The 27804-nt window shown below is 36.5% G+C and overlaps 1 protein-coding gene and 1 long non-coding RNA gene across 3 annotated transcripts in view; one reads left to right on the top strand and one right to left on the bottom strand.

Annotated features, from left to right (window-relative positions):
* The window catches only part of mib1 (MIB E3 ubiquitin protein ligase 1), a 208644-nt gene that overhangs the window by 118475 nt on the left and 62365 nt on the right, over positions 1–27804 (bottom strand). For both annotated transcript variants that reach the window (XM_051928915.1, XM_028803666.2), the window contains exons 8-12: positions 25657–25801; positions 23625–23758; positions 20872–20979; positions 13712–13909; positions 11293–11444 (exon numbers count right to left, since the gene is read on the bottom strand). In XM_051928915.1, the coding sequence (XP_051784875.1) occupies positions 11293–11444; positions 13712–13909; positions 20872–20979; positions 23625–23758; positions 25657–25801 (737 nt within the window). The remainder of the gene's footprint in view (positions 1–11292; positions 11445–13711; positions 13910–20871; positions 20980–23624; positions 23759–25656; positions 25802–27804) is intronic.
* The window catches only part of LOC127528381 (uncharacterized), a 38348-nt gene that overhangs the window by 1639 nt on the left and 8905 nt on the right, over positions 1–27804 (top strand). The window contains exon 2 of the long non-coding RNA XR_007935264.1: positions 1378–1470. This is a non-coding gene — a long non-coding RNA (uncharacterized LOC127528381). The remainder of the gene's footprint in view (positions 1–1377; positions 1471–27804) is intronic.

Raw genomic sequence — 27804 nt, 5'->3', positions numbered from 1 at the left:
CAAATACTATCAGGGTTAACATCAGTTTGATTCTGATGTTGAGTATTCGCCTGCCTTTAAAATTTCTTTTCCACAATGACTAGGAGAAGAACTGGTGCTATTTTTTTTCTTAATGAAACAGCAGAGTAGAATTATGCATGCATGTATGTATGTCACAGCATTCACCCAAGGCATTCAGGACACTAACCCATTTCTCCTCCACAGTCTGCATGCTGTAGTCATAATGCTGCATTGCTGTTTCTCCCGGTGCCGCTGTGTAATTCTACTGCTATCCTCTGATTTGTTCATGATCAGCTGCACCAGCTTTTTATCATGAGCTGCAGGAATTTTACTCACCCTGCACTCCCCTTTCCCAGCAGCAGACTGTGAAATTTCCTACACAGGATGTCATTCTTCTGACAAATGCAAGAAAACACCCACCCCTCAAAAAACACAGTTACATCCCATTATTTAGAAAAAAAAATAATAACCACCATACAGCTTTACTCCTTTGTCTGTCAATTCAGACATTTATTTCACCTTGAAAAAATCCCTAGGATACAAAACAGGCACTTTCCAACTACCTTCAGTAAAAAAAAAGTGCAAGTCTTTGCCGTGTTTTGAAGGGGAGCACATTTGATGGATATTTTAAGTTCTAAAAGGCTGCAGGTCACTTCAAAGCCTCCAATGCTGTATTTACTTGTGGAATGTGAGGAGAGGGTAAAAATTCATTAGCAACCTGCTGAACATTTCACATTTCTATGCAAATGGGTATTGATCAGTTCAGCCTGGAATAAACCAGTGGCCTTGAAATAAACAGAAGCAGGTGAGTGGCAGGGTGGGATGGGGGCACTTTACAGAAGCAGCAAAAAAAAAAAAAAACCAAGGGGGTGGCACACAAATCCAGAAGTGCTGAATGGGCATTAGCTCTTGCATGTGACCTCTGGCCTGCCTATAGCCTAAATCCTGCTCACAAAAGATTCCTGTTCCAGTTGGATCGCCCTGTTTTTTCAAACATCAGCTCCCATTTTAACACCTCGTTGGGGAAGTGGTTAAAACCACAGGCTATACATCGAGAGGTAGATGAAAGGGGTTGGGGAGGGAGAAAGAGAGAGAGAGAAATAAAAGTAAAGGCAGACTCTGTTTTGATGAAGCCATTTGGCTTCAGGAACTCCCCTATTCCCTGGATGCTGCAATCAAGTTTGCAAAGGACAAAGGCTGAGTAAGACACTAAAAGCGATGGGAACAGGAAAGGCCAGCAGAGTAATAGAAGGGGGGACCTTAAACAGACATTTGTGGCCAAGCCCTCAAGCCACAGCAATGGAAATAAAGGAGTAGGATGATCACCCTAACTCATGAAGAAGAAAAAAAAATAATAAATCACTTTTTTATTTCCAGCTCTCTGGAGGACACATGAGGTCAACAGCAAAGACACAGCAAAATGGATTGAAAAATGTTTCATACACAAGATACAAGCCCACTTTTATTCTGGTGAGTAGTAGTGGAGTGGGGTGGGGGGCATTGCAGAACTGCCATCATGATTTTTTTTTTTTACCAGGTATCTCTGAAAGTCACCTTATGTTAATACATCTATTAGACTACTGCACTCCTATTGTGATGCTTGATTTCCATAGTGTTGTATAGATTTAGCACTAAAGGCTATGTCACCCTTTGTACGATTTCCTTGATTGCAAAGAGTACGGTTTGGAGATGTGAGGGTTTTACTTCATTTTTCTATTGTACAGATGTCGGCCTTTTCTCTGCCTGCCTGGAGTACATACTTCTTTATGTACCCATATGGACATAAGAAAGCTATGGAATGTAAAGAAGTATGTCTTTTTGGCTTCGGCACTGAGCAGCACAACAAGGCATATGGAGCTTTACAGGACCTTTCTGTTGCCTTTTGAAAGGATGTAAACTGTTGCAGTGTATAAGCAAAAGGAAGAGGGGGGCAAAAAAGAAATAAGCAAGTAAAACTCAAGGGGAGAGATGAATATTTCTTAAAATCTTTCAATATCTCGCCTCCCAAATCAAAAAACTCTCAATATTACTCAGCTGAGAGATATAGTTAAACCCACTACGTCTGAAAAAAATAATCAGTTATTAATCAAAAGGACAAATATAAAAAACAAAGAAAAAATATCTAACAGTCCTCAAAAGTAGCAAACAACTGTGTCCTAGGTGTACTTAAGTAAACAGCTTTCAGGACGACACATCACTTCACAAATATTACTAAAGATTCTCCGGACATAGTCTAAGATTTAAAACTGGCATCCATGTGGCACAAAGCAGTTTAGTGAACTGAACTTAAATTGAGCAGGTTTGACCTCTAAAAGAAACATAAATGTAAGCGGTAATTCTAACTTTGCATGTACAGGTGCATATTGCATAAGGAAGTATATACTGACCCACTTACTTTGGAATATTGTCCTTTTCTATTTACACAGCCCCTCCAAGCTCACTAACATTTGCTACTTTGGCTTAGTACTTCACTAACGTGAATTGCCCAGTCAGATTAGTGCACAGAAATGTGACAATGCAGAGATATCTGGATCACGTCTGCCAGTCAGCTGGTTTCCACTGCTGAATGCTTCAAAAATACAGGACAGCAATGACAGATTGCTAGGCCTCTGCTTGCATCTAGTGCAAAATAGAGCATCTGAATGAATACAATGCTGAAAATGCAGTAAATGTGCGTTTTGACCTTATCCTTACTTTCCTATCCTTAAACTAAGCAGCACTTCAACCAATAAACCCATATTTTTAACTAATCGCCACAATAACTTGTAAATAAATAAATTTAAAATACAGTCGTCAGACACTTTAATTCATATCATGTTAAAACCATCTCTTATGTCTGCTCAGGCTGAATCCAGGTATTAAAGTAATACTCTCTTGATAGAATATTAGGACAGTGTTGCTGACTACAGGATCAAAGGTTCAAAATCAGGCACAGTCACTGTCTGTGAGGAGTCTGCGTGTTTACTCGATGCCCACATAGATGCCCCCTCACCCTGCCATGGACAGGCATGCTAAGTTAACTTGGTCCAGTATGACTGACTGAACTCTGGTAACGGACATTTTAGGTTAAACTGACGACTGGGAGACGGCCCGTTATGCGTGACCGAGCATGAGAATGGGTGTGAGTCTTCCCGGCAATGGATTTGTATATATATGGAAGGATGGAAAGACTTTTACTTTTGTTTACACTGGTTGTTTTTACAAATTTAAGCATAAATTTTAGAGAAAAAGTTTCAGAATAAGCATAAATTAAAATTACTCCGAGTGACAAAAAATAAACAAGTGGTAGCAAAAGTGCTGATTTTCAAGATTTTTTTTTTATTTTGTGTTCATTCATTTGTATAATTAGGACTGTTTCATTTAAAAGATCATTATTTAATCTCAAACAATTTGTCATAAAACAAATTGTTTGATACCCAACTAATTATTTGATACCACCTAATTATTTGATACCACCACCAATACGATACAAATTGCTTCTTATGCTTTGCAAGCTTCCCTCAAGGAGCATTTAAGGCATACAGCAAGAGTTGGTAATTCAACAAACAGAGAGTACAATCATTTTAAAATGTGAGTATCATAGGAGAGCACAGAGAAAAGCGAGGACAGAAAGCCTTTATTAGAAATGGTCACCATCCCAGGCCTAGTCAGTCAGCTAAAACAAAACTATTATTCTACAGCTGGTAACTGGTGAAAGAAAATGCTGAACTTAAGAGTTGTGTCAACGGCTTGGGTTAAGAAACATAATTAATGCATACAATTTTATTACAAATACATCTTTTATCGTAAAAGCCCAGCATTAACTAACTACATGTCATTAAAGTTTCAGTTAGACAAGGCACCCGGATGATAAATCCACTGTGATCAGCTGTCTCTCTTCTTGGCTGTCCCCAACACCCCCTCCAACTTGGACAAATTTGTGAACTCTGTGCATGTGCTGACACCAACGTAACTCAAACATTTCCAAGCGGCTGACTGACACAGAGACCAGATGCTGACATTATCAAATGCTGTACTGCTTTTTTCCATTGCTTTCTCTTGCCCTGATATGGCTAGTGTATGAATCAGGAAAGCTATCCAAAAACACTCGAGCAGCTGAAAGTGTACATGAGCTTCAGCCTGGGCTGGCTCAGTGCATGGTTGGGGGGAGGTAGGGGGTCTTAAAAATAGCTCTAGTTTTATAGCTAGCTCCCTTTACTGTCAAAGTCCATTCTGAGCGGCACCTGCTGCAGTCATGTTTTTATTAAAGAGCCCACAATATAAGGAAGCGCACCTCACATATTCTTACGTACTTTCAGAATGAATGGTCTTTGAATGCTCTTTAAATGCCTCTCAAATACAAATGCACCAGAAATAGTTAAATGTCTATCTGAAATTAATAAACTGTAATTTACTACCGGTGATGTTAAGAAATCACTTAAATTTATGTTACAATGCCTAAATGAATGAATGAATGAATGAATTTCCACTAATGTATGTAATTCATGTATTATTATTGTGCTGAGGTACCTATGATACTTTTGGCCAATATTAAAACACTCACTAATTTCGAGTTCACAGAAACGCGAAATGTTTGTTATAGATGCACATAAGATCAGAGTGTGGTGGCAAAATGGAGACAGAAAGAAAACTCTCCACCTGGAGGAGACCTAGTTAAAAAAAAAACAAAAAAAACACTTAGCCACCATTTAGGGGCGATAACAATGGTTTGTCTCGTAAACTGTAGCCATGGATGGTCATCCAATGCTTTGCTAAAGCTGGTAAAATGGAACCAAATCACCTCTTCAATGGATTTGGTCCCCTTCAACCAGCTGTAGCTATGCATTGATCACTTCGGAAATTTGACACCTCAAATAAATGGGAGGGAAGATGTATTTTTAAATGTGTTATTTATGACGACCCTGTTTTCTCCCAAGATCGAAGAGACATAGTAATTTCTTTATTAACCTGTGTTGGTCTTTTTCTCCTTGTTTACATACATTTGTTACCATAAGAACAATCTCAATGTAATATAAGTGATAATATACTACTAGAAAATTGTGTTATTTAACAAATTACAATGTTTTTATAATTTCAATGAAAGCAAATAAAGACAGCTTAAAAAAAATGGTTTTATCTTTTTTAGTTGTATTTCAGCCCCTGAAAATGAATTCTATTGTTGCCCAGAGCATTACATGTTACATTCACAAAAATACATATATATTTAACAGACACAAACAAACAATAAAATCTCTGCAAACAAATATTCACAAAGAAGTATTTTGCAGGGCACACAAAGTCTGCAAAGCGTAAGAATAAAGTACCTCCCATGGAAACAATGACTTACAACATACTCTTCAAGGCAGGAGAAAGCATTCCAGAGCTGAACAGACTATCAGCCACCACCACAGAAGACAGACAAACCCCAGATGCACTGTGACTTAGCTTTTTGTTGTTTAAATCACAGCTAGACTCCATTAGCAAAATCAGGTGCACTGTTGCCCTGCTAAAAGTTGCTTATCATAGCCAGTGCTATATTAGACAGATTGCTTGTCCAAAAAGAGAACAATAATCATAAATTGAAAGGATGAAAATAAGTTTTTTATCATCACGCTGTTCCAGAGCAGAGTCCCCCCAACAAATTCAAAACAGACCAATACAACATATATACTGTAAGTGGGGACCATTTACACCCAGTGTGCTAGTCTTCAAAACAAGTTTTCTACATGAAAGACACCAGAATGACATTCTCATTATGTCAACAATAAAGATCACAACACTTGATTTTCAGCAAACACAATATGAAATAATGTTTATTATAGCAAGTGGGTCAGCGCCTAGACTCACAGCAACCGCAAACATATTCATGGCCCATATATCACCAACTTCTCTCACTTACCCTACCCCCACCATGGAAGCTGTCAAGTTACAATTATACACATTAAGCAGTGCCAAACAACCCCTGCATTACACTTCCTGTAATCATGTGACAAATGAACAGACTATATTCGCTAATTAAAGCCTACACGGAAACTGGCATGTAACAAAAATTCAGGTAAAACTGGTTTATTCAGGAGGGCATTTATGTCCCATTAAAAATATTTTGTTAACTGGACAGCGAGTGGTATTACTGTACACAATGCCACAGAAAGAGGATTACCTTCTTATCTGAATCATCTCCACTCTGGTTCAGTATGCACTGTGCAATGATCAGGCATGTAGAAGCAAAATGGCCTCTTCTTGCCCAAACATCTTAAACTGTCATGGTATTGTGTAATTTGCTTCAGTCCCACTCCGTACAAATATTATTTTCTGCAATTTAAAGTCCAACCATTATAATAATGAACAGATATTCATTCCCATTACTTTAAATGAGGTGCATACTCAAATCTTTTGAAAAGGTTAATATGATTCCTCTCATTAAATGGTCACCCATTGATCCTTAATAATCAGGTTCTCTATGTCTGATTGACACATATATTTGTTTTCCCAGGTTGCATTCCTTAGTGCTAAGCAGCAAAAGAGAGATATAATGCATTAACCTTTCTCATGGAAGCACATATTTTCATTTAAAGGTGTTAATTCTTTAAACATATACACTGTTGACTTCAATAGGCCATGTTTATGAGAAATGTTTCAAAAATTATAATTTTCAACAGCTATTGCAGAGCTGCACAACAAAAATACATTAATCAAATATCCCATTTTGGCCGATCAGCAGACACAAGCACCAGTTCTTGTCTTAAAATGTTTTTGAGTTGGAGAGACTCACAAACTCATCAATTTTTACAATGGTAAAAAGAAATCAAATACATGCTTCATATGGCTGATACAACCCGATATTCTGTCACTTCAAATTCCACACAGCTGCTGCCTTTCCCATCATTGTGTTTGGAAATGAATATATTAAGCTGAAGGTCTTAGAAGCACCACTTTAATTGTTCTGCACATGACTTAGTGCATAACAACATTTGAAAACAGTGAAACTCCTCAAAATTTAAATTAACAGCCACAATTATAAAGGTAACCAAACAAAGAAGTTTCTATAAAAGTGATGTTTGAAATGAGGAGAAGCTGTAAACAATGGCTTACTAGCTTATCCAAGGTTGTCACATTCTCCTTGTTGCCTATGACTGAAAAACACCTTCTTTCACTTTAATGCACAATGTAGACATTTTGTCCAATTGGTGCTCAACCGAATGTCCATACTCCATAGTAATTCTTAAACAGGATATGGGAATAAAGAATTACACTTATTGTGCATTTACCATCACCTCAAAAATATTCAGTTAAGGTTAGTGGGAATGAGTGACCGTGATTGGTTTGAGACACTGTCATGTGATGGACGGGCACCTTGTCAGGGCTGGATACTGCCATGTGTCTGAGGCGACCAGAGAACTCTCCAGCTCCAATATATACACTACAGGAATAAAGCATAAATGAATGCAATTAAGATTACAAATTAAATTTCTCTATGTATTTTCAATAAGGCTGTATCCTGTGAATTTCCCCTTGGGATTAATAAAGTACCTATCTCTGTCTATCCTATAAAAGTGATCATTGACAATATCCATTCAAGCTGATATAACTCACACATTTCCTTCATTACTTTTGTGTGTAAATGTGGGAAGGTATAGTGTTTGAGGATGATTTTATATCAAAATATTCATTACATTCCATTGCTAAAATAAAGTGCTAAAATCAGAGTCACTGATGTCAAGTTCTCTTCAATTCAGTCTGGAGTACCGACAGCCATACCAACATATAAGAAAACTAATTCAAGTCATTCCTATAGTAAATACCGTAAGCATATGTCATTTTAAGATAAAAGAAAGCAGAAGAACTGGAACTTCGGAAAAACTTACTCAGTAAGTAAACCTACTACAATGATATCTTGAAAATGTAAAACAAAATTATATGCAATACATCCAGAGAGGGCAGTTCAGCTTTATGATTTCAAGTTTTTCTAAAAATCTGAACAGAACAGGCATAACATCAGAGCAACTAAATGTGATGTTCATCTGTACACTTTTCAGACATTTCAACTTCTAGATATTCCGGAATATAAAAAAGTTCTACCTATACAATTTCTGTTTTAGTATTTTTACAATATTATAACTCATTTAATAACAGCATGCTTTGGTCAGATTTTTTGTGCATAAAATGTGCATATCACAATAAATAGCAATTTTTTGGGGGGTTTCTTATTTACAAAAATACAACTTTTACTGAACACCAAAACATTTTTGAATAAGCCAAATATATATGTAAGCCTGCATCCTTCTAGTCCAGAACACGCTTCAGTCCAAATATAAGGTTTTATCACGAGGAGCTACATTTGGGGGGAGACGACTAGGCAGGGTTTAAACTAAACCCAATGATAAAGCTTCATTTAAACTCATCACCACACTGTACAGTCACTACAGGTGTACTTAACTACTGTCGGCAAATCTTAGCTAAACCACAGAGGCATTAAAAAAAGAGAAGAATGACATAGTACTTTGTGTATGTCCTTAAAATGTTTAAGTACGATATTGATGTTGTTTCACAGTATTTCTTGTGATCAATTGTTTTTTCACATTTTAATAAAACATTGTGCTTAACAATAAAGAGATATTTGTCAATCCATCAACAGTTTGATTGTTTAAGTATTGGAAACTGCATTTCATTCATATATAGCAAACACTGGAGAAATGTGACAGATTAAAAATACACTTGAAAGACCTTCTTTTCTATTTGCTGTCCCCAAGTGCAACTACAACTAGAGTTTAAAAATTCTGGAAGAAGCTTTGAAAGCAACTGCAGAACAACCTGCAACACAATTTTTCAATGCCATTTAGATGCATTTGTTCCCTCTAAACAAGTACTTTGATTTACAGACAAAAATGAAACTCTAGACATTGCTATTACATTTAATCTATCTGCAAGTAACAATCCATGGAAATCCTGGCATGCAGACAGACGGCTATAATGCACCCACTGTGTAATTAGTGCTGCTAGTGATGGACATATGAAGTTCCAGGAGCTGCACAAAAGTCAGCAGAGTTATGACAGAAAAGCAAGGTGCAGAACTGAAACACCACAGAATGCAGAAACAGCCTGTAGTGGATCCATGCCAAAAGCGTCCCATGACTTTATAATGTTAACAATCCAAACACAAACCAGACTGCTTATTAAAATATAAAAAAATTCACATCACGGTTAAATGTTAATATGTGGTTGCAAAAAAGTTAACAAGAATCAATTTCCAATGCAACAATGTGAAATTGATGCCTAATGGTCCGTTTTACAAATAATTTGCAACAATGCGCAACTGTAAATTTGAAAGGCCAAATAAAGGTGAATGACTGATAAGCGGCAAATTATTTTTTATGAATATCTCGGCTTGCATCTAATGCTGCTGGTATCCATACAATTGGGTAAATGGGTCAGGAAGATGGATGAATGTTTACAACATTTCAGTACCCTATAAAATGCATTAAGTTACAAAGGGCACCATATTACAATCAGAAATCAAATAATGTTAACATAATAGTGCATAAAGGTGATCAAAACATTTTGAGAAGGACAAAGCTACGAGAAGACAAGTATTGTAATGCTGCCTAGCAAGTAGAAAGCAACTAAGAAACCTTATTGTCAGGCCCCTAATATATGCCAATTACCAACATCAAGACAACATCATTTTACTCATCTCAGGTTTTTATCTTTGGTTGAGAGTTGAATTGCTTGCACCACCTTTACAGACAAACACAACAAAAGGATGAGCGATGGTCAGCATTAGAAGCCTGTATTTGTAACTGTGTACATCTGACAAAGTTCCCTGGAATTACATAAGCAGTAGTACAGCGGGCTTCACAAGGACCCTTCAAGTAATCATCAGGAATGAGGAACACCTCAGAGTGTCGTTTCCCTTTCACCTACAGGAGCCACTTAAAGTGCAGGAACTCTCAAGGTAAAAACCGCACATTATCTAATGAGTACAGCTATTACTACCAGCATAAAATAAAAACTATAAAATAAAATCAAGAAAAAATACTTTTCAGAAAAAAATAAGCTCTACTATGGACAATCAGTAGCACTTTAATAAACCATCAGTTTACATATTCTTATAGTGCAAGAAATTGAACAGTAATACCCAGCATTTCTGACACACAACTCAACATTATGCACTATGCATACACACTTCTGAAATCCACAACCCACAGACCTCCATGGAAATAAACAGTAAGCACAACAACTAAAAACACATCAAAACGTTTAAAATGGATTATATTCAGACATAATGAGACACAGAAAGCAACACTTTGGTGCAGAGGTGATAAAAAGAAATGTAACAGAATTCTGAATACTGTTTGCCCCAGTCATGATTTGTGTCAGTAAATGTAATCTGTTGCCTGGAAAACCGATGAAACAATAATTTACAAGCAGCATTTCTACTGCCATGATAATATTGACCTTATGACGCAAAAATCGCTACACTTCAGACAATCAATGCTAAGAAAGCAACCATAAATAAGCAATGTTGGGAGTCAAGTGAACAGAAATGCCATGAAGCCGAGTACAGAGGCCTTCAAAATGACAAACCTGGCTATGGACCATGAAGGAAAAGGGGGCGAGTGATGAAATTTAGAATGATGACCAGCAGGTAAAATACAGACAGTATTAATCAAAATGCCATTTCTTGCATCTTCTTGTTCCTGAGTAAAAGCCAAGTACCTAGCTAATGACAATAAAGTGACGTTCATTCTCTACAAAACACTACAGTCATACCTTGAAAACCTTCTACAGAGTACCTCATGATCAATCAAATAAAGTTGGAGGTCCACTAAAACAACGTAGCTACAACTTTGCAAAGATGTAGTCGTCTAATAAAAGAAACTTTAACGTAATATATTTCTCAACATAAACAATAAATCTGCAAACATCAAAAATGATTGGTTATGAAAATATAACGCACAATTACAACTTTTACAACTGCAGTTTCAAGATCAGACCTAACGGTTACACTACTGCAAATTAAGAAAGTTTACATCAACCACATTTTCACAAAAACAGTATAATCAGAAACACTATAAAAAGATCATAAAAGGCAGCACAAGAACTGGGACCAATGGTCTCAGAAAGTAAACTTTTGAAAATATAAATGTTTATTTCTGCATGATGCTTGTTTTAATAAATCAAAAATGCCCACCCAAACGGCCTTTATTTTTGCCTTAGCAAAGCACAGTCCGCTTGATTCTTAACATCTCCGTACTTAGAAGCGGCGATTATAAACAGCCAAGCCATTCTGAGAAGAGAAGACCTGTAACTTACCTGGGGTTCCCTCGTAAGGCTGCATGGTGAAGAGCATTAAATCCATTGTTGTTGGTGATGGTAACATCTGCTCCAGCCTCCAGGAGCACGGACAGCATGTCATCTCTCTTTTTGCTAATTGCATCATGAAGAGGAGTATCACCTTCAGAGTCCTGGATACAATTATAACAGCAGGGTCAAAGGAAGGAGTAAGAATACAAACATTTTAGTAATTAATTGATCAAATTATTAATTTTAACTTAAATGCCTCACTCAAAAAATACTATTTCATCCCTTTTCACTTCAATACTATATGTAAGGTGTTTAAATCCTATATGAATGTTATAACAAAGCTCATACAAATCAAGGTAAATCAAAGCACATATAATTTTCCACCTACTCAGCAAGTCCTGGTAGGAGCAAACTCTGAACTCTTAGTAATACTGGGGGGCAATTTGGACTTACAAATGAAATTCGAACCCAAGTCTTTTGGATGTGAAAGGAAATAAGAGTACATGAAGAAAACAATACCACGAGACAATGTGAAAGTCTCACACAGTAAGTGAGTGGGCAGAGAATCAAATACAGGTCTTTGAGGAAGCGACTCAGTAGTGCTAACCACTGTCTCACCCCTGTCGCAAACCAGATAAAAGTTCAACGTGTTAAATTACAAGAAAGAAACCAGAAACGTTTTGCACTATTCAACTACTCCACAGGGATGAAAAACTAGCAAACATGTCAAAAGAGAATGATACGCATCCCAAGAACACAATTTCACTGTTGTCACTAAAAGGTAGATTAATAAAGACATTTAATAATAAGCCAGTGTAGAATTTTGTGATAGGTATTTTAATCAATTGACATTATATATTTTGACTTTGTGTGAGGTAATTAAAGCACTACGTAAACTTCCACATTGAAAACTGAACTGAATCACCTATCACAGCCAGCCAGGTGAACGGTACTTCAACTTAGATCAATATGCATGCTGTAAGACTGTAATATTATTATCACTAAATGAAAAATGACCAATACTGAAGCAAAAAAAAAATGTATAATAACATTAGGATTTGAACAGCCTAGATTAAGTGCAACTACCTGACAGTTAAATGGGTTATTCGATCAGTAACGTCAGCTCAATTCATACACTATTACCTGGGCGGCTGCCCGGAAGGATAAAGTCATTTCAAGCAGTGAGTAATGATCACAGAAGGAGTAAGGAAACATGAGGCAGACAAAATGTGTGCGGGATGTTAAAGAGACTAGTTTGCCAAATCAGCCAGATTATAAACAGAAGAGCAAAAAAAAAAAAAAAATTCCAAAATCAATGGAACTGTTAAAAAATATACTTAATAAAATTATAATAATAATAATAAAATAAAGAAGGCAAGCAGGAGCACAAATGAAAATAGCCATGCAAAAGGAGTCCACATACAATGGCTGAACATTTGCTTCAAAACAGACTGCAGATTGCCAAGATTCCGACATAACACAAATACATTTGGTGTAATGTAGAGAACCTTTAACAATGTAGCAGATATCATGGGCAGATCCCCATATTTTTTACTATATTTTACTCATATTATATATATATATATATATATATATATATATAATGTATGGATCTGAGGATACAGTACACTAAAAAGGAAAGCAAGAAGGAACACAGCCAGTGGTGCTGAAGACACAGCACATGTGCACATTAATCAAGGCAGACAGCTTGTGAAAGCCAAGAGCAGATTTGCAAGAGAAGCTTTAATGAGCAAGGAAGCTAATGGCTTTCCAAAAAGGAAGGCTTGTAGACTACTAAGGATAGATCTCGCCAACAAAAAAACAATTCCGACAAGCACCAAGGCGCACATTACAATCTCCTCATATTAAGTGGACCAAAGAGAGGTGGGAACAGTTATTTATATTCCAGGCTGGGATGGATGGAGGCCAAGCGAGCCAAGACAGACAAGGGAATGAGACTGTGGACAAAGAAGAGGTTTCATTGGCGAAAGGGTGGGGCTGCTAATAGCACCTAATCTTATGTACTGCTATGTTTTAGCAATGTAAATTACTAGACTTACCATATCATTAAACAAAACAAAATACTGAATTCATTTGAGTTAATATAAATCAGTGATGTTTAGTTGAAATGAAATTAATTCTCCTAACAGGCCCATAATAATAATTTGCAAATACTGGACACAATTGTTTGATACACAAAGTCATAAATGAATAAAACATGAAATGTATGATTCACAGAATATCTTTGACTCTGTAAATTAGCCAGATTACTATATACAGTACTGAGTTTAACATATACAATGGGAAATGATGACAAGTCTTAAATACCATATTTAATTAGGAAACGCTTTTGCAATACAGGCTATGCAAGAGGTTTAATACTACATAAATGTACAGGTTGCACAAGCTGAGGTGATAATAAGTTTACCTGAAGACTGGGATGACAGCCAAAGTCCAGCAAAGTCTTAACAACTTGCAGGTGCCCTTTGTTTACTGCAATGTGTAAAGGAGTCTGTCTGCGTTTGTTTCGAGCGTTCAGATCTGCACCGCCTCTGTGCAACACCTCAATAACCGAACCTTCATCTCCAAAAGCTGCATGATGCACTGCCCTGTCTCCATCTTTGTCCTAAAACACACATATAAATATAGACTACTTAAAAGTGCATTATACTGTTAGTAAAAAATTATCCACAGGAGCGGTTTAATAGGAAACAAAACTCTGACTTCATTCATTTTCCCTCTTCATGTTTTTGTGAAATTGAATTATGTTTTACATTGCCCATAGCACAAGAGAAGAAGTCAATATAAAATATTGACTGATTTTGGGCCCAGGATTGAAGTCAACACTGTTAATGTGGTTGTCTCCCTTCAGTTAAAACAGAAAGTCGTACTGTATGTCTGAGTCACTATTTGTTGTACAGGTCTAAATTAAAAATCAAAATTAGAGGATTCTTTGCAGAGAAGTTGGGGCATAGAAGTTCTAATTTTAAGCTCCATGCTATCATTTATGACAAAAAAAAAACCATGGACCTTTAAAGCAAGCAGTGATCAAAATGTTTATAAAATGTAACACATGCTAAAGATTGCCCAAGCAGAATATAAGTAATTTCACAGATAAACCATGACATGAACAAGCTGATGGAAAACACTTTCAAAACAAAAACATTTGAACAGCTAATTCCCAAAGACTCGCACACATTTCCAAACTCCTACATTTTTCCTAATTTGTTTTAATATTATTAAACACCAACACAGAATAAAAGAAGGGACAAAAAGCACCTGCTCTTAAGAACTTCCATTTTTTATTCCAATTAAAATTCTTGACTAAAATATGTAACTGAATTTCTCTGCGTTTAATGCTTGTTCATTTAGTGTTTGCCAGTGCTGATCCTGGTGATATACCATGGCTGGTTTTTTTTTCTTCTTCTCCCCAATCCGACCAATTTTCAAATCAAAGGCCAACTTAAGCTAAGTAATCATTGGATGATGAGAACATAATCTTGCCTATGAGGAGAGAAGAATCTTCTGCATTAAGAAGATTATATGCAAGCTTGCCTGAGCTCTCTTAATTAATTTAAAGCTCAGGTAAACAATCCTGGGTAAAACAGAGGCACAATATTTAGAGCTGCTGCCTCACAATTCCATGAGACCGGGTCCAAAAAAAATTCAAAGACCAAAAAGGACTAAAGAAGTGCATAAATGAAGCAATAAATGACGGGGTAACAGTGTGCTAGAGTGGTCATCGCTGATGCCTAACACTGCAGGAGGCTGATCTTAGATCTCAGCGTGGTCACTGTCTCTCTGGAGTCTGCATGTTCCGTCCCATACTACACTTTTCCTCCTCCATCTCTAAATGTTAGGTTAACTGGACGATCTAAACTGGCCAGGTGTAAGTGAGTGCAAGTGTGCCCTCTCAGAAACTGCCTTTCTATTCCTAAATGTAACAAATATGTCTTGTGTATGACAGCGCACAAATATGACAGGTTCAGTTAGGCAAAGAATTTCACTGAAAGAAATTAAGAAGTTGGTTGGTGTGAAAACAAGCTATAGTGTTCCCCCAGGGCTATGACTGGTAAACACTGAATAAGCCAAAACATGTAATAAAGATGTAATAAACATATAATAAAGTAATCTCTAAGCTCTTGGAACTTTTCTAAGAACTAATCCCTAGAAAACAGAACTAAAAATGTGTTGTTTCCCTAATCCACACAATACACTCTTATCTTCCGACAAATTATCTTTTTTTTTTTTAATAAAAAATAAAAAGAAGTCTGTGTAATTATTCAAATTCTTTGTTGCTCGAAGCTCAGATTAGCTCTATCTAACATGGCATTGAAGTTAAGCATATCCCACCTATGCTCATTCACCGCTGAATAATTCTAATATTACTGGAAGAAAAAGCAAGCCGCCCTGATGTGAAAAGCAAACAATATAAAACACATGCTGAAATAAAGTATGTCACACAAGCAGCTGCAAAAGGTGCTCTATGAAACTCGTTGTTAAAATGGACTTTGCAATCACAAAGATGCTCCTTTTATGTGGGTACTTTTCCAAAGCAGTATTGTCAGCTGCCCTCTCCCCTCCCTGATGGACATTTACACCTCCCGCTGCCTCAGCAGAGCAAAAAACCTCATCAAGGACAGCTCCCACCCAGGCTCTGATCTCTTTGACCTGTTGCCCTCAGGGAGGCGCTATAGGTGCATCACAACAAGGACAAACAGACTCAAGAACACTTTTTTCCCAAAAGCCATAACCATTCTAAACTCACACATGCACTGACTACACAGTCTAACCCCCCAACCCCTGGACTTCCTTCTATCCATCAACTGTGCAATATCCAATATCTAAATGGTACTGATAATAACTATGCGATAGATAGATAGATAGATAGATAGATAGATAGATAGATAGATAGATAGATAGATAGATAGACTTTATTAATCTGTATACTGTACAATATCATTACTCTCAGAGTCCAACATCCACTACTCACTGCACATCGTCATCATTATTGTGCAATATTTAAATTATGTGCAATAACCTAATAGTGCAATACTGTAGTTATTATTCTTTCCATATGTATATAGCATCACAGAACTTTTTTGCAATTTCTTTGCAGCTTTTTGCACCATTTGTTTATTTACTTGTTGTGTTCTACATATATGTTTGCACCGAAGGAGCTGCTTTTAATCTCATTGTACATGTGTATAGTGACAATAAAAGGCATTCTATTCTATTCTAAATGGTTTACCACTACACAAGGCCTAAAATTACTAAGAATGAACTGCAAGTAATAGTGAGTAAAATAAGTGTTTAGCTTTAACAACACACTGTACAGGAGAGTGGTAAGATGAAGGTCAGGAAATATACAGTATGATATGCAACACAGGTTCTCCAACAAAACTCTTTAGTGGACAATTGGATGCCATGCTTACACAGGTGAAGATTAATAAAGTTTGCGTAATAAATGACTATCATCATGTTAGCACAATCCTCATAGTAAGATGTGAAGGTGGCAGCCTGTGACAAAAATTGTACACCGCAGTCTAGAGACGATGTCACTGCCACATTGACGGAGCCTAAACAATTTGGTCATAAGGGAAGTGGAAAAACATCTCTGAAAAAGGGGTTTCCACTAAATATTCACTCTAGGAATACAAAGACATACAAAGCTAACACATTTTGGTAAACTTAGGTAAAAAGGGTAGGCATCTAGAGAGATTATACACTTTAATCGAGCCAAACAACGTAAACAGTAACTTTGCCAAGACTGTATCAAGAACGAAAAGATGAAATTACCATTCATAGCCACCAGAGTCTCTGTTTTAATTTCACAGCAATTCTTACAAATATTAATATTACCTGTTTCAAAGATTATAGGCAGCCTTAGGGGCAAACAGAAAATTAATCATTTGACGTCTTTAAAAACGTTTAAATCTGCATCATTCGAAAGAGCCGTTTGCTTTAACCGGTGAAAATGCAAAGGCATTGTGAGTTCTCAGACAGATAGAAAAAACTATTCTTTTAACTCAGTTCTGACACCAATCAATTTTTCCACTATCTAACCACAAAGAAGCTAACAGAGACCATGCCATTTTCCACCATAATTTGAGTATGGAAAAATGGTACAGTAAAAAATAAAAACAGCCCTAGAGACCAACAGTTGATCCAGAAGAGAGACTTTCAAAATGCCAAAACATGAACATGTATTTAGTTCTATTATGAACCAAAGGTGGCAGTAAAGTCGTAAATCAGACACTCCTCGCGGTCTTAAAAGGCACAACAATTTATTAATCCAGCATTCATTTTCATTATAAAAACTCTGCTCCATGTTCTGCTAATTATTTATCTAAACGTACAATCCAGCCAGGCTGGGCCTGAGGACATTACTCAAAGTCGGTGTCCAATTTGGATATACTTTGAATCATTTAAATCTTGAAAGCTATGTGTGTGATCTACAATTCTATGATGAACTGCACTGTGCTTTTCACAGACCGATGAGAAGTGTATGTTAAGAATGACTGAATTCATTGTTTGATATGTGAACTTGAGCCTGACATTGTCTAGATTCTAACTAGCTGAAAGATCTAGTATTACTACTAATATTCACCTTACTATTAGCTAAAAGACAGACATCGATGTATAATTATGGTAATTATAAATAAAAGAAGTTTGTTACAGGAAAGATAGCTATTGATGGGAGGTAACAGAAATTAAACAGGCTTATTTTAATGAAGTTTGTAAATTGTAAACAGAAAATAGATTGTGACAGGAATTCTAGATGTGAGACATAGTCGATTAAAAAATTAATAAACATTGTTAAATGATTTCCACACACTAAAGAAGGTTAGAACATACAACTATCAGGAAACTGGAGAAGCAGAGAGAAGCATCTCTACATACAGCACTCGCAACACTAGCAAAAGATTAAACACATTAAATTACATTATTGTTTTTTTAATGTAAAACTAGCATAAATACTCTTTTAAATTTCAAATATTATGAAATACGATTTAAGAAAAAACAGTATTGAATTTGCATGCAAATTTCTAAGAACAGGCATGTCACAGAATGCTCACTAACAGAAAACAGAAATAAGGATGATAAGGTAAAATATGTTGCACATATTTAATACTAGTATTTAATTAAGTCTTGCATTGTCCTGTAATTTCCATTTTCTTGTGGCATGGATAACACAGTTATCATGAAATTACAGATAGGACGAGAAAAATTACAGAATACTTATGACTTCCCTATTACCCGGAGTGGTAATTTTAAACTACCAGTTAAATTATTGCACAGGAGCAAGTCAGACATAAGAACTAATAAAGAACAAAGGAGAATAAACAGAAATGCTAATGGGTTCAGATTTCTTAAAGGACATTGATGATGTGAGAAGTAATACAGAAAACGGAAATGGAAAATTCAAAGGAAACTAAAAGCTGTTACTGTGCTTCCAAACTATAAAATAATTTGAGATGTACATTTTAACTCATAAGAAACTGATAGATATGCAGACTGAATTCTGTGAATAACTTGCATTTTTTAAACACTGGAGACAAATTTTTCTCTATAATTATAAATTAATTTTTGATTTCTGATATCCCATAGGGATGATAATAACTCTTCTGTATATATACAATTTTGTATGTGAAACAAATACAATCAAGATAAAAAAAAGATCTAAGCAGGACCATATCAATGAAATGGCTGACTTGCAGTCAACATACAACCCTCTGCACTATTCTACAACTGGCACAGCAGCCCGCTTGAAGATCACTCATAAATTAAAAACATCATCAGTTTTCTCCACTTGTTTTCAAGGTTAAATGACCAATCCAGGGAGGTGGTATTTTTCTGGGCTTCAGAGTCACATGATTGATCCATTAGTAACAGCCCTCTTTTTCAAAGTTGTCAGTCAGTGAGTCGATCATGAACACGTAACAGTAAATATCTATCTAATATTCATCAAGATGTCACCATTTAACTGCAATTAAATTGTTAGTGAGCTTTTCCTGCAAGTTGTTACTGATTTATATTCTAATTAATAATAATAATTCTTTGCATTTATATAGCGCTTTTCTCTCTACTCAAAGTGCTCAGCAATTGCAGGTTAGGGGCCTTGCTCAAGGGCCGAACAGAGCAGAGTTCCTATTGGCATTTACGGGATTCGAACCGGCAACCTTCCGATTGCCAGTGCAGATCCCTAGCCTCAGAGCCACCACTCCGCTTCTACAAAATCTATTCTGCTCAGAATCTGAATGAATACTAAATACTTTTTATGAAATGTGCATTGGGCTGGACTCAATAAAATATTCATATTTATTTTAAGTAAAGCAGCCTGTTATATATTGCAAATATATAAACTACTGCAAAACACGCAATTTAAAGCAAAGCATTACAGAATTTAAAATACTGTCCATAAAATGTCAGTTCTTAGTTAAAAAAAAAAAATCAAATAAATCAAATGCTTTAAAAATGTGTTTACTTTCTATTCTTTGGTTCAAAGATGTAGAAATGGGGAAAAAAGTCATTTTTCTATTTGCCCAAAACGAGTTGTGATATGCAGAGGCATAGCTAGGGTTTTCAGCGTCCGGGGACAACTGAAGATTTCGCGCCCCCCTCCTGTTTGCTAAAATGCAATGGGGAAGGAAAATTTGGCGCCCCCTGGATGCTGCGTCCGGGGACAGATGTCCCCCCCTTGCACCCCCCTAGCTATGCCACTGGTGATATGTCAGTACTTCCTAGTACAGAGCACTATATTGATTAACATCAATTTTGTTTAGCAAGGAAGCTACTTTTTTCAGGCATATTACAAGCCTTTTTCCTAATCTTTATTTCCATAAAAAACAAGAAAATGTCATTTTCCTATCAATACTATAAATGGATTAATCAGTGAATTTATACGAGCATTTGGAATAAATGGGCACAGTTTCACTCTTTCAGCAAACTAATTCTGCCTTCAGTTTTTTGGTTATATTTGTCTTTGTTGTCATAGACATTAAGAAAGCAGAACCGTTAAAGGTACAAACCTGTGAAAAACAGTGGCCATCTAGGAAATACACTATGATGCAGTTTATTTTGATATACAAATTCCACCATTATCACTGTTAACCTTGGATGGATTTACAGATATTCACGTAGTGATCCCAAAGAGATGTTTAAGGTCCAAAAGTGAAGCGACTACAAAGGTCCTCTGAAAGCAACTATCAATTGGAACTATCCATATAAATACACTAGTCACAAAATATTTACATTTTTCTGCATACTGATTTGCAGGATTTATTTGCTATCCCTAACAAATTATTTTTTTGGCTATATTATAGACCAAAAACTACCCTGGAAAACAGGAACATTTTCAATGAAAATAATAATATAACACAACAGATCACTCAATTTTGAAACAAAGTAAATATTTAAAAAAATTACAAGGGTCAGTGAAAAGTGGCTGCCTGTGGCTTACTGTAGGAAACTAAAGAGCCTGTAAGTACACCACTCAAATAATGCATATTAGCAAGTTGTCTTTTTTAACAACTCATCCTGTCAAAGGTGTCATTAATTAAAATGCTGTGAAGAGCAGACACATACCTCAGCTTCCAGGTCCACATTATGTTTCAGCAGCAGTTTCAGAACATCCACATGGCCATTTTGGCTTGCTGCCTGCATAGCAGTATGTCCAGCACACTGGCCGTTCACCTAAGAAACATTTTCCAAAAGAAATAATAAACGTGTTATACCAGAGTCACAGCTCTGAAATATGCCACTGTATAGAAAATTAGAAATGATTTTTTACAAATAATAATAATAAAAAAGCTGCATGATCTCTCATTGTTAAGGTTTACTAGACATTAGCAATATGCACAATGCCGCCAATTTAGAGCAATTTCAGAAGTTAGTAAATGTTTGAAGGAATTTGTGAAATGCAAATGGTGAACAATTGTAACCCATGAATCATTATTATTATCTGTTGTCTCTCTTATGGGTCAACAGTAGATCAACACCACCAACAAAACTGAAATAATTCAGCCAACTAACAGCAGAAATGATAAATGAATAACACATGATACTATAATGTAATATAACAGAAAGCAGTATGGCATAGTGGCTAAGGCGCTAGACTGTAAGGCAGTCATCTCAGTTCCTACTACTGTCTTGCTGTGTGACACTGAGCAACTCACTTAACTTGACAGCTCTCCAAATTAAAAGAAAAAATAAAGCAAATCTATAAACGATTGTAATGTATGCAAAACTTGAGTCACCTTGAATAAAGCTGTCAGCTAAATACATAGACACAAATACATATATGCTGTAATCTTTTAAATTCATCTAAATAAAATAGAACTTAGCTCCTATTTTTCAATGTATTGTGTCTATTCACTTTTTTTCTATTGATTGTTCATAGAAAAACATTTGATTAAATAAAAAGAAAAAGTGAATAAGAAATTAGCTGGAATAAAAATTCAAAGACACAAGGGACTCAGAAAAATGTTCACATTCTTGACCTACTGGCAAGAAAAAAAGTAGTATTTCTACCCATAGATCTATTGAGGTAAAAACATTTATACTTACAACTGAATCATAGAGACTGTATCTCTCTATTATGAAAAAAAATCTTTGGGAGGGAGACGAGACGTGATCTTCTCGGAAGACAATTTGAAGTCCCGCGAGAGACACTTTAACTTGCTCCCAGCTCTTAAAACAACAACCAACGACAAGCAAAACACATAGCTCGCCAGCAGCAGAAACCTAGCAAATGACCCGACCGCATCTCCTTAGCGTGCGTTCAGTCACCCTAACCCCACCCCCCAACACAACACGAGCGGCAGAGACGCAAAGTGGCAAAAGGACCGCTTCTTTAAAAAGATCGACGGGCAGCGCAACAGCAGCAGAAAGACAGCAGTTGATCCAATGGCATCTCCTTAGCATGCATTCAGCCGCAAATCCCCCGCCTACCGCCCCACAATGTGAGCAGCGTTATACGTCCTGCGAGAAAGAGATGTAACCACGCCTGGGGCCGGAAATAAAAGACAAGTATTGTTTTTACAGCATCACATGAGACAAGGCAGTGAGACATCATTTACAACAAGTCCATGGACATCTAACCTAGCAGTTGTTGGATTGCTTTTGGCAGACATGCTTCATGTGCTCCCAGCTCTTAAAACGACGACAAGCGACAAGCAAAACACACAGGTTGCCAGAAGCAGAAAGCCAGAAGATGATCTGACCGCTTCTGCTTAGCGTGCATTCAGCCACACCCCCTTCACAATGTGAGCAGCGTTATACGTCCTGTGAGAAAGAGATGTAACCACGCCCAGGGCCGGAAATAAAGGACAAGTATTGTTTTTACAAAAGTTTAAAAGTAAAAGTGAAAATAATGCATATGTAACAATTCCCATGAAAATAACAATCTCTTTAAATTGTGCATCCGGTAAACCAAACCCGGGGGTGGGCAAGCGAAGCAAGCAGGGGGCAGAGCCTCCTAGTTTACAAAAATAAAAACCACCTCCAGATGGTCCTTTACTTCATAAAAAACTTTTAAACTTTCAGAATTCCCATGCAACAACCACAATGACCTTTGCCCACAACATTTTTGTATTCAAATGACATGAAATTCCATGAATGGACAATGGGGTTTGCCAAAGTCATTAGAAATCCACAATCATGCAATTAAAAAAAAAGAAGGCTACGTTTGTAGGATACGTCTTATGAGGCACCCATTGAAGCCCAGCATGCTAGTAAGGTATTTATAAACTGTTGGTTTTGTTTATCTCTTTTAGCTACTATACCTGCTTGGACAGATTTATTCAGATTTGAAGACGTTTCTTGCAATTTATAGTTGCCCAGAAAATACAAGTTTATGGTTTTACATAAACATATACTTCCTAGAATCAGCTCCAGCTATTTCAGAAAACCAACATAATTGCTGGGCAGATGGGAAAAAGATGTCTTTACAAACAAGTAACTTTGTCCTTCTGAAGAGCTTTTGATGTTTTTCACACTGAGATAACTCCATATTAAAATATTCCTCAGGGCAGTAGTATGTTTTTCACTGACATACTGCTAGAGTATTAGAGGCAGTGCAAAGTATAAAACATATGCATACAAGCTACTGTATGTACTGCCTATATAGGAAACACCAGGTGGGTGGGAATGGTGTTCCAGAAAGTGGCACAAGCTTTTCAGAACAGCTGAGATATAGCTACAGGCAACCATCGAGCTGATAAGATATACAAAAAGGAAAAAATGTGCAGCATTACAATGATCTTTTTCATTATTCGTTGATAAACACCCATTTGGGTTAGATTAGGGACAATAGGGATACAAAAGCTTATAACACTTACATCAACATCAGGTCTCTTTAGTAAGTCTTCAACTTTGGCAAGATCACCATTGGCAGCTGCCTTTACCAGCTCTTCATTTATATCTCCAGATTCTTGTGTTTCAAATAGCTTCTTTAGTAGCTGAGAAAGACGCTCTGTGGAAACAAGGATGCAAAATCCGTGACAATTATTAAAAAATACAAAGAGTAAATGATTTTTTAAATTATATGGACTTGCAATGTTTTGGAAATGAAATAAAAAGCATTTTACATGGTCAGAAAATATGTCTATTCAGTAGCACCATAAAAAATGGTGTTATATGCAAGATGACTACATGAATCTATGAATAAGAGAGCTCCTTTTATTTTATTCATTCCTGCTACTTAGTGTTCAGATGATTATCAAACAGGTTATTGTATTCAGAGAAAGATTATCATTGCATTGCTAAATATTTTTTAATCAATATCACTTGTACTGGCATAAAAAAAAACTTTTAGCAAAATATAAATGCTTTCATCATATAATTGGTCTTCATTTTTTCTTTTTTTCCAGCTAGCATGTTAAACTTCAGGAAATATATTTCATTCAGAATCACACTGGTTCTTCTGTTTTTTTAATCTTTAAATTCTATTACTGTACTTTGGACCTGTAAGGGGAATATAAATACACACACATAGTTTGCATGGATGAGCAATTTTAAGCTAGTTTGGCTTCAGTCTGTTCTGGTGTTTCACTTGGTCTGAGCCACCAGGTGGCACAGTCACTCAAACTGGAGAAAAAAAAGGGAAAAAAACAAAATGAACACAGGCAAAAAAAAGGGTGGGGACATAGTCCATGGTCATGAAGATGGTGTGCGATATTGGTACAACGATGTGGATTTGTATACCAGACAGACAGATTTATCTATGGAAGCAAAGGTCTGATATCAGAAAGAAAAGACCTACGGTCTCTGATTTACATACATACAAGTTTCACCGGACACACGTTTAACTGGGACACTGTGAAAGTAAAATTCAGGGCAAATACTAAGAGTGCCAGAGAGCTGGTGGAACGTTGGCTCTCTAATGAAAACACCATTAATCGACACTTGGACTTGAACCCAGCATATGCAGGCTTAAAAAGAGGAACCCTGAAATAATTAAGACTTTGTGACCAACACCTTTCGAATCCCACCTATTAATCCATACATATATACATTATACACAGACAGACAGACAGACAGACAAATGCACTATACAACAGATCACAGGTGTCCAACTCCAGGCCTGGAGGGCCGCAGTGGCTGCAGGTTTTCATTCTAACCTTTTTCATAACAAGTGACCAGTTTTCACTGCCAATTAACTTCTTTTCTTTAGCCCTGTTTTAAGGATTCAGTCCCCTGAATTGATTCTTTTCTTCATTAAATGACAGCCAAACAGAAATTAGACGTGAAACAAGCCAACAGATTATCAATTAAACTGGGGATTCAAACTCCAACCAATTTCACTCCAACCAGTTTCTTAATGAGATGCTGATTCTTGTTATTAATTGAACCCGTCATTTAATTCCATGGCTTGTTGCTACTCTCATTCTGCCACAGCAGACTTTTCCAAAACTGTTGATTGTCTGTTTTACGGAGACCTTCACCCTTCTTTATTTTCAGCTATTGTGTGATGGGCACAGGGGAACTGGTCATGTGGCTGCTTGTTTTGTGTCTCATTATTGTTTGGCTGCTAATTAAGGACAAAGAAACAACTAAGGGGTCTGAGTCACATCAATTAAAACAAAGGCATAAGAAGTTAATTAGCAGCAAAAACTGATCACTAAGGAGATGGTTAGAAGGAAAACCTGTACCCACTGCGGCCCTCCAGGACCGGAGTTGGACACCCCTGCGATCAATCGATAGATCGATAGATAGAACCCAGCTGCACCTCGATGTTCAAAGTATCTGAATTCTTATAAAAAGGAAACTTCAGTACAGTGAGACTATCACAGCATAAGAAATTTGATCATTCTGTTAAAATTATCTATCTCTACAGTGCGTGATTGGATTGAAGCATAGATAAAAACATACCTCCTGATGCATTTGTTACAGCAGAACCAGCTGGGGCCACCTTAGTAACAGCTGCAGGATTGTACGTCCAGGATGTTCCACAAACCTCCACCTTCAAGTCATTGTCAGAATAAATCTGCTGGACTCGTCCAACTTTTCCAAGAGTCTGTGAGATAATACAAGGTGAACTGATACAAGAGACAATGAACTAGAAACCCCCACCGACCATCTAAAAGATAGCAAATTAATGCAATGACTTTTTGAGATTTACTGATACTTTACAGCATTATACTATTACATCTCAAAAATGTGAAGGGGGGTTGGGGTTGGGGGGGGAGACTTATTACAGTTTCCTCAAGGGCCTGAAAAACACACTACATCCATCTTGAAATAAATCTGCTGTTCTCTGTGTGTCAACCGATGGAAAAAGATAAATCTGAGATGGCTTTGTAAACATGGAATGGCTTAATTTGTATACAAAAAAAGATCTGAGTACTTATGTATAATTTTTGTATATGTACGGGGAGAACAAGAAGCAAGGACAAACACTTGCACATCTGTATTGCATTTCTGGGACACTTGCGCGAGCTCTTATAGTGGATATTTGGACAATTAAAGATTATGGGTTATTGAGTCTTTATCTAGTAAAACAAGTTCTATTGTAATACCTGCAGTATTCAGATAGCTGAATAAAAGTCTCAGGTTGATGCATCTGACATGCTCAAAATAGATCACCTATAGGAAAAATTACAACTTTTCTTACACTCTGTAAAGACTATGGCCAAGTATCACTAATGGGAAAGCCCTAGGCCTACACAGTTTTCCCAAACACCACTGGTTTAACTCACTTCTGGGTGTCCTGGATTCCACAAGACTCCTGCTCTGTTTCAAAGGATCAATAACAGGTTACAGAATTTGAGGACAGCGGTGGAGCATTTTGAAAGAAGAGGAGACTTTAAGATATACTTGAAAAGACCACCTACAATATTTGCATCCTGGCAAACATGTATGATAACGGATTAACCTTAAATGTGCAGTACCTAGTAAAGAACAGATGACCACAGATGGAGAGAGAAGTTTATAATGCACAATAAAAGGATGACCCAAAACTATGACCCAGGTGAAATCTTTTTTTGGGGATTGCTAAATGGTATAGATGATTTATCTCTTAATATGCTTGTGTTTTGTAACTTCCCCAGCGATACCATCAATTCTATTTGTAAAAAACAAATATGCATTAGGAATATGGAAATGATCTGCCATGTGTGAAATTAAATTGAAAATATATTTAATAGTCTTAGCTAAGCCAGATCTTTAGACATCTGAAATATTAAATGAATTTCACAACAATGGTTCGCCCACTTATAACAACATTAGAAGTTGCAGGCACCTTTGTGACTTTTCATGACAATGCTCACACATAAAATTAATGAAGGAGACGTTCCCTTGTGAAAAGGATTTTTACTTGGTATGTGTTAATAGCATTTCATTAAAACTCACTACATTACAGGAAATTGTGGCTTGAATTCATTAATACTAGAGAAAATATTTTTTGGTAATACATTGCTTGATCAAGTATACTGTAATAATGAAAACAACTTAGTGGTAAACACAAGATGCTAGCTAAAGAATCTGTTTTATGGCATTGATTTTTCTGGTAAATTGTTTTGATGCAGAGATAGAAAACATCTAGGTAGCAACAAGTAAACTGCAGAGTCAGCACATTCCCTTCCTTGCACCATCACACAGATGTCTAAGATACTACACACTGCAAAACACCTATAAGCAGGGGCTGTGAGCCAATGTCCATTGATTTATGAGGCATGATATATTATTCTGTAATATGATCACCAAAGAACACCACAGCTCTGCTTCCTATTAAGATAAGTCACTGTCATATCAAGGTCATTTATAACTCATATTGTAGGCTGAAGATTGTCTGTCTATATCACAAAATGTAATTAAATGCAAAAAGCAAGTAAAAGACAAATCACCTTGGATTGTAACTTCACGTGATTTTACACATGTGGCAAATTAGGTGCATTTTAGCAACAGGGCTTCCAATATGAAAGTATAAATAACTAGTGTCTTATAATAAAAATACTAGCACTGTTAATAATGATTGCATGTTAAATAAATGGTTTTATATATACTGTGATCTCATGTTCT

Source organism: Erpetoichthys calabaricus, chromosome 6, assembly GCF_900747795.2.
Source record: "Erpetoichthys calabaricus chromosome 6, fErpCal1.3, whole genome shotgun sequence".
NCBI lineage: Eukaryota > Metazoa > Chordata > Cladistia > Polypteriformes > Polypteridae > Erpetoichthys > Erpetoichthys calabaricus.
Note: the sequence above shows the minus strand (reverse complement) of the source record. Positions and strands in the feature narration are given on the sequence as shown.